The sequence below is a fragment of the Perognathus longimembris genome, chromosome 3 (genome assembly GCF_023159225.1).
Source record: "Perognathus longimembris pacificus isolate PPM17 chromosome 3, ASM2315922v1, whole genome shotgun sequence".
NCBI classification, from domain to species: Eukaryota; Metazoa; Chordata; class Mammalia; order Rodentia; family Heteromyidae; genus Perognathus; species Perognathus longimembris.
The window spans coordinates 98,341,645-98,349,995 of NC_063163.1; the positions used below are offsets into that span (position 1 = coordinate 98,341,645).

General features: G+C 39.2%; 1 protein-coding gene across 1 annotated transcript; it reads left to right on the forward strand.

Moving 5' to 3' along the window:
* Positions 1-1,864: 1,864 nt before the first annotated feature.
* Positions 1,865-7,051, forward strand: LOC125347773 (zinc finger protein OZF-like). The gene is made up of 3 exons (XM_048340733.1): positions 1,865-1,898; positions 2,619-2,708; positions 5,451-7,051. The coding sequence occupies exons 1-3, from the start codon at positions 1,865-1,867 to the stop codon at positions 7,049-7,051; spliced, it is 1,725 nt and encodes a 574-aa protein (XP_048196690.1).
* Positions 7,052-8,351: the final 1,300 nt, after the last annotated feature.

Consider the following 8,351-nt stretch of genomic DNA (forward strand, 5'->3'; position numbering starts at 1 on the left):
TACCATTTACTGAGAGTACATGTTGCTTCATTTTGGGCTCCCATGTCTGCCATCCATCTAGAGCATTTCTCAACTTCCATGGGAGAAACAGTAGAGTCATTGAATATGCAGCTCCTGTTCCTGTCTATACCAGTCTCCAGAACCATCATTCTTTTAGGCCTATTAGTATGTTGATCCTGGAAAAGTCAAGAAGAAACATTATGCCATGGCTGTTCCTTTCTAATGGGTATATTTTACTTAAGGTGATTTATTCATCACTCATCCCAGCTGTAATGTGTAGTAATATTTTCTTTTCAATGCATTTATCTATTGCTTCATGTGTTCCTATCTTTTGTTGGTGAAGAATTGTGAAGTGTTTCTCCAAATAGTTGTTATAGTCCTTGCTTTACTTCTGTTGTATAGAAACCTAGAAAAAGAAGTCCTGAGTCATATGCCAGTGTGTTTCTATGTTTAAATTCACTTTGTGTTTGTCTATACCATCTTTGATTGTTTTACATTCCTGGCAGATGGGCACCAAAGATCACACTATTTTCACATCCTTCCCAGAACTTACTAGATTTTAGGGGTTGATGGTTTTTTGTTTGTTTTTTTTTTTTAAACTAGGAGCATATTGACATGTATAAAGTAGTTATTTTATTGTGATTTTGATTATGAGAAGTTGTTGTGAAGTCATTCTCCAAGTACTTGTTTTATCCCCTGCTTTCACTGTTATTTTGTACTAATCTTTTGTATTTTCCTTTTTTCTGACTTCTTTGTATGTAGTCTTGGGGCTTGAACTTAGTGCCTGGCACTGTACTAGAGGTGCTCTTGCTCAAGACCAGCACTGTACCATTTGGACCACAGTGCGACACCAAGCCATAGTCCTAGCCATTCAAGGGTTTTACATTAGTATTCATAGAAAAATAATATTTTGTTCAAAGTTGTCTATTAATACAGGTGTTGTTTTTCTGCAAGTATCTTGATTCTATGCTTGGTACAATCTGTGGCATTCACAAATATGCAAGGGCTCATATGTTCCTTTCAAATACCTATTATGTATTAGCTCTTAACTCTACTGATACTTTTTTTTTTAGTTTGTTTGTTTGTTAGTTTTTTTGCCAGTCCTGGGCCTTGGACTCAGGGCTTGAGCACTGTCCCTGGCTTCTTTTTGCTCAAGGCTAGCACTCTACCACTTGAGCCACAGCGCCACTTCTGGCCATTTTCTGTATATGTGGTGCTGGGGAATCGAACCCAGGGCCTCATGTATATGAGGCAGGCACTCTTGCCACTAGGCCATATCCCCAGCTCTCCACTGATACTTTGACCATTATGTTAATACAGAAGCAAACAGATATTGATGTATAGAAAAACGGCCATCCTCATGCTGAGGCATGGCGCTTCAGAAGAAGTGAAACCTGCAGAAAAATTGTTATGCTGATATTTAGTAAACTTTTTCAGAATAACCTACACATACTATTCCAAGCATCTTTTGTACTTAATATTGTCATGTCAGATTAGTTGCACCTGAGAATGTTTATCCAGTTTCTGGTGCTAGCAAAGAGAAATATCCTGATGTAATAGGGACCTTGTGTATTTGTTATTGTATTCCTTATTATCTAGTTAATATAGAACCAAGTATTACTACTATTATATATCTTCTTTCTACTTTATAGATAACTGAGCAAGCCCCAAAATATTATGTAAGTAAAGCACATTTGTAGAAGAATAAAATTCCAGACTTGGTCTTCTTCTGACTCAGGGCTAATTTCTTGCTGAAAATGTGCCATTACAGAAGCCCGTGTCCTTTGAAGATGTGGCTATCGACTTCAGCTGGGAGGAGTGGCAGGACCTGGACATTGTTCAGAGGACCCTGTATAGGGATGTAATGCTGGAGACCTACAACAACATGTTGTCCTTGGGTAAGCAAAAGATACATTAATTTACAGGGTCAAGTGCTTTGATTTTAGTAGATCTATGAGTATTTATTAAAGGTGCAATGCTATTTAGGTATAAGATTACAGAATACGGGAAGTAATGCTTCTTTCCAAGAAAATCCTTCCCTTGATTATATTACTCCAGAGGCAATTTTATTCCCATTCTTCAAGAAGTCAAGGTAGCACCAGTTAGGCAACAGTTCTGAGACATGATCTATTACCAGAGGAGTTTCTTATGAAACTTGTGGGCATTGTGATAGATCGATATATAATCTAGAGTAGAATGTATATTTCTACTCAATGAGAGGAAATCAGTAATTGAAAGTGGGCATTTAAAATCTGAAGCTTTTACGTGGCAGCCCTCTTCATTCCTGTAATCCTAGGTATGGAAATGCAAACCAGCCAAATCAGAAGATTCTTCAGGTGAATCCTTTCTTCAATTAAAAATAAAAATCCATTGAAAGTGGTAGAACTCTGGCCTTTAGCAAAAGAGCTCTGGGACTCGGCCATTCCTTGAGTTCAAGGGAAAACACAGAAAAAAAAAATTCCAAACCTTGTATTTCTATGTGAGGTCAACCATGAAGCTATTGAGAAATGAGAAATTAGAGTTTGGAGTACTCTGTGTATCAGAATATCTGAGATCATTATAGCACAGATGTCCAGAATCACCATGAACAATAGTTCTCCACTGTTTCTTCGTTACAGGGCACTGTGTTTCTAAACCCAAGTTGATTATCAAGCTGGAGAAAGGTGTGGAAACATGGACAGGAGAAGCCTCAGGCAAGAATTTCCAAGGTGAGTGAGTGCATCCTACACAGTGCTGTTGGAGACAGTGCTCAGGTGGTAAGTTCACTTTTTTTGTCTGTTTTGTTTTTTAATTTATTTATTAATTAAATTTTGTTGACAAGGTGTTGTGTAAAAGGGGTACAGTTACATAATAGGGCAGTGTGTACATTTCTTGTGATATCTTACACTCATGTTTTTCTTTCCCTTCCCTAGATCAGGTAGGCATATATACAATACACAGTGTACCAAAAACATATACTGTAGCCATGTGGCATATGCCAAAGGAAATTCACCTAGAACTTTAAATATAGAGTTTGCTTATCCTTGTCTTTTATGATCATTCAGACATAGCTTTTGCGTTATTGTGATCCACTTAAAGGTCTACTTTAGACCTTGTTGTTTGGTTTTAGTTACATAATGTAAGGTCGCTGACTGAAACTTGTGGGAAACACCATTGGACAAGAAGTTTTTTGTTTCTCAGACCTGGTCTCTACTGTCTCCCCTTCCACCCACATTAACAGTTATATATCAAGGTGATCATGCCCTTTGTTTTCTGTGTTCCAGGCTTGTCCGACTCAACATTATTTGTTCAAGTTCTGACCATTTCCCTGCAAATACCAATATTTCACCATTTCTAATTGCTATGTAGTATTCCATTGTGTATAGGTACCATATTTTTTGGATACATTCATCTGTGTAGGGGCATCTGTGTTGTTTCCATATTTTGGCTATTGTAAATTGTGCAGCGATAAACTTGGAAGTGCAGATGTCTTTTTATATCCCGAGACCTGTTTTTCAGGATAGATGCCTAGGAGTGCCATGGCTAGGTCATAGGGTGGGTCTATGTTGGGCTTCTATTTTTTTTTTGGCCATTCCTGGGCCTTGGACTCAGGGCCTGAGCACTATCTCTGGCTTCTTCCCTCTCAAGTCTAGCACTCTGCCACCTGAGCCACAGCGCCCCTTCTGGCCGTTTTCCATATATGTGGTGCTGGGGTATCGAACCGAGAGCTTCATGTGTAGGAGGCAAGCACTCTTGCTACTAGGCCATATTCCCAGCCCTATGTTGAGCTTTTTGAGGAACCTCCATACTGTTCTCCAACGTGGTTGTACTAATTTTCACTCCCACCGATAGGGAGGAAGGGTTCCTCTTTCCCCACATCCACTCCAGCATTTGTTGTTGCCTGAGTTCAGAGTATAGGCCATTCTAACTGGAGTGAGGTGGTATCTCAGGGTTGTTTTTATTTGCATTTCCTTTTCTGCCGGGCATGTTGAACATTTCCTCATGTGTTTCTTTGCCATTTTTTTCTCTTCTCTTGTGAAGTGTCTCTTTAGCTCCTTTGCCCATTTCATAATTGGTTTATTGGGCTTGGAGGGGCTTATTCTTTTGAGTTCTGTGTAGATGATGGATATTAGGCCTTTGTTGCTGTGCTGGAAAAGATCCTTTCCCATATGGTTGGCTGTCTTTCTACTTTGGTGGCTATGTCTTTAGCTGTGCAGAACTTTTTTGTTTTGTAGTAATCCCAGTTGTCCAGATTCTCCCCATCTGTTGTGCCCCTGGGACTCTATTCAGGAAGTTTCTTCCTGTGCTTATAAGTTCAACACAAAAGTTGCGAATGTCACTACTGCAAGGGATGTCGCCACGACAAAGGTTATTGCTACTACAAAGGTTATCACTACTACAAAGGGTGTCACTACTACAAAGGATCAAACCAGTCAAGGCAGAACTCTATCACCTAGCTACTATTTCCTCAAGACTAATTATCTTAGACCATTGATTTCCCTATTTACTGTCAAAAGCTTTGGCTGGGGCAGCTGTGCAAGCAAGTCTCCCCAGGGAGGCTCTATGCAGGGGGCGAGAGTCTCATGACACAAAGAGTCTTCCTTTAGCTAACAAAGGAGACTCTTTAATGAAGATTTGTTCCATTGAAGTAGGGTTCCTTTTGTCCTCATCCCCTCCAACATTTGTTACTGTGTTTTTTTTTTGTTTTTTTTTTTTTTTTCCTAATAAAGGACATTCTTACTGGGTTGAGGTGGAATCTCAATGTTGTTTGACTTCCATTTATTTTATGGCCAGTGACGAAGAGTATTTTTTCATATGTCTCTTGGCCATTCTCATTTCCTCATCAGAGAAGTCTCTTTTTAAGTCTTTAGCTCACTTGTTGAGGGGGCACTTGGTTCTTTGAGGTTTTATTTTGGAGGAATTTTATTTATTTATTTATTTATTTTTTGGCTAGTCCTGGGCCTTGGACTCAGGGCCTGAGCACTGTCCCTGGCAACCCCAGCTCAAGCCTAGCATTCTGCCACGTGAGCCACAGCACCCCTTCTGGCCATTTTCTGTATATGTGGTGCTGGGGAATCGAACCCAGGTCCTCATGTATTTGAAGCAGGCACTCTTGCCACTAGGCCATATCCCAGCCCGGAATTTAATTTTTTTAGTTCTGAATATATTTTAGATATGAGGCCTTTGTCCATTGTAGGGCTGGTAAAGATATTTTTCCAATCTGTGGGCTTTCTCTTTATTTTCGAAGCTATGTCTTTTGCCCAGCAGAAGCTCTGCAGTTTTATGCAGTCCCATTTGCCCAACATTTCTTTGATTTGTAGCATTTCTGGGCCTTTATTAAGTAAGTTTCATCCTGTGCCAAGGAGCCCAAGTATTTCTCCTACTTGTTCTTGTAGTGTTTTCAGGGTATCTGTTTTTATTTGGATGTCTTTGATCCTCATGTTTATTTATTTTTTGATGAATCATTTTAGATGTCCTGGAAATTGATGACATGATTAAGAGTTGCAAGGAAAGTCCAGAAGAATGGCTGTGTGAAGTAGCAATCACCAAAAGCAACCCTGTGGATGAAAGAATGAGATTATTGAGATCTTTTCATTTGAGCCCTAAACACATGCCAGAGCTGCATTGGAATAGTAGGAAATCCTTAGGAATGAGGACTGAGGCAGCCATTGCTTATCAGAATATGCTGCTCCATTTTGAGCCTAAAGAGATGCATGCTGGATCTAGGCCTGGTGTCTCTCGTAACCAATGTGGGAAGTCCTTCACCAGGAAAACTGAACTCAGTGTTCATCAGGTAACTCATACAGGAGAGAAACCTTATAAATGTAATACATGTGGAAAGTGTTTCATGTGGAAAGCACCACTACTAATGCATCAGAGAACTCATACAGGAGAAAAACCATATAAATGTAAGACATGTGGAAAGTCTTTTACCCAGAAATCATGCGTAAGTGTTCATGAGAGAATACATACAGGAGAGAAACCTTATAAATGTAACACATGTGGAAATTCCTTTGCCACAAAAGCAAAGCTAAATATTCATGAGAGAACTCATACAGGAGAAAAACGATATAAATGTAAGACATGTGGAAAGTCTTTTACCCAGAAATCATGCGTAAGTGTTCATGAGAGAATACATACAGGAGAGAAACCTTATAAATGTAACACATGTGGAAATTCCTTTGCCACAAAAGCAAAGCTAAATATTCATGAGAGAACTCATACAGGAGAAAAACGATATAAATGTAAGACATGTGGAAAGTCTTTTACCCAGAAATCATGCGTAAGTGTTCATGAGAGAATACATACAGGAGAGAAACCTTATAAATGTAACACATGTGGAAAGTCCTTTGCCACAAAAGCAAAGCTAAATATTCATGAGAGAACACATACAGGAGAGAAACCTTATAAATGTAGGACATGTGGAAAGTCTTTTGGCCGTCAATCAGGTGTTAGTGTTCATGAGAGAACACATACAGGAGAGAAACCTTATAAATGCAACACATGTGGAAGGTCTTTTGCCCACAGATCACACGTTAAATTTCATGAGAGAACACATACAGGAGAAAAACCTTATAAATGTAACACATGTGGAAAGTCTTTTGCCCGGAAATCATATGGGAGAGATCATGAGAGAATACATACAGGAGAGAAACCTTATGAATGTACCACATGTGGAAAGTGTTTTGCACAGAAAACAGGCCTTCGTGCTCATGAGAGAACACATACAGGAGAGAAACCTTATAATTGTAACACATGTGGAAAGTGTTTTGCACAGAAACCAGGCCTTCGTGTTCATGAGAGAACACATACAGGAGAGAAACCTTATAATTGTAACACATGTGGAAAGTCTTTTGCCACAAAAGCAGCGCTAAGTATTCATGAGAGAAGACATACAGGAGAGAAACCTTACAAATGTACCACATGTGGAAAGTATTATGCAGATACATCAACCATTCGTGCTCATGAGAGAATGCATACAAGAGAGAAACCTAATAATTGTAACACATGTGGAAAGTCTTTTGCCTGGAAATCAAATCTTAGTGTTCATGAGAGAACACATACAGAGTAGAAATATTATACTGTAACACATGTAGGAAGTCTTTTGCCTGTAAATCATACCTAAGTGTTCATGAGAGAAACCTTACAAATGTTACACAAGTGGGATGTCTTTCACCTAGTAGACATAACTTAGTATTCATTAGTGAACACAGAGAAGAGAAACCATATGACCATAACAATTGTGGGAAGTTGTTAACCCACAAGTCATATCTAAGTACTCAGAGGTGAGTTCAAACAAGTGATAAACTTTATCAATGTAATCATTGTGGAAAATAACTCACCTGGAAGTCACAACTAGCTTTTCATGAGAATACACAAACACATGAGAGAAACTTTATGGATGTAACACATGTGGAAAGTTTTCACCTAGAAATCCTGTCTTCCTGTTCATCAGCAAATATACGCAGGAGAGCGACCTTACGAATGCAGCACATTTGGAATGTCCTTCAGGGTCAGGTCATCCTTAAGGAAACATAACAGAATTCACACAGGTCAGGAATGTAACCAGTGTGGGAAATCTTTCACCTGGAAAACACACCTGTGCAAAAGAAGTTTAGTGAGGAGTGTAACTACTTTAAGAAATGCTTCCTAATTACCAACAAAATAGGAAGACACAAAACAATTCGTGAAAGCATTGAAAAGGAAGAAAATATTACTACACATTACACTAGGGATGAATCTTGAATACAATCAGCTGAAGAAAATACACCAGTTAGAAAGGAACAGCCATGGCATGCTGTCTCATTGAGTGTGCAACAATCAACAAACTCATACACAGAAAGAATGATGGCTCTGGACACTGGGATAGAGAGGCACAAGAGCTGCATGTTCAATGATTCTATTGCTTCACATATGGAAATGGAAGATGAGAAATGTTCTAGGTGCATGGAAGAGCTGGGAGCCCAAAATAAAGATGTACTATCAGTTTTCTTCTGAATACAGAACATCTTTTGGTGCTGTATAATTTTTGAGACCCAATTTTTAAAGTCATAGTTTTTTTGTGTGCTATCCTTGGGGCTTGAGTTCAGGTCCTGAGCACTGTCCCAGGCTTCTTATTGCTCAAGACTAGCACTCTATCACTTGAGCCACAGCACCACTTTTGGCTTTTTTTATATATGTGGTACTGGGGAATCGAACTCAGTGCTTTTATGTATGCTAGGCAAGCAAAAAGTACCACTAAGCCACATTCCCAGCCCCCAAAACCACATCTTTTACTGATTTGGACCACCTAAATTATCAACACAGTAGCCAATGAAGCTGGACCCTGACTCACACCTCTCATTCTAGCTATTCTGGACTATGTGTCCTGA

Coding starts and splice junctions, on each gene's coding strand:
- LOC125347773 (XM_048340733.1), top strand. CDS start 1,865: ATGCTGGAGACCTACAACAACATGTTGTCCTTGG. Junction 1,899..2,618: donor CAACAACATGTTGTCCTTGG/GTAAGCAAAAGA, acceptor TCTTCGTTACAG/GGCACTGTGTTTCTAAACCC. Junction 2,709..5,450: donor CTCAGGCAAGAATTTCCAAG/GTGAGTGAGTGC, acceptor GAATCATTTTAG/ATGTCCTGGAAATTGATGAC.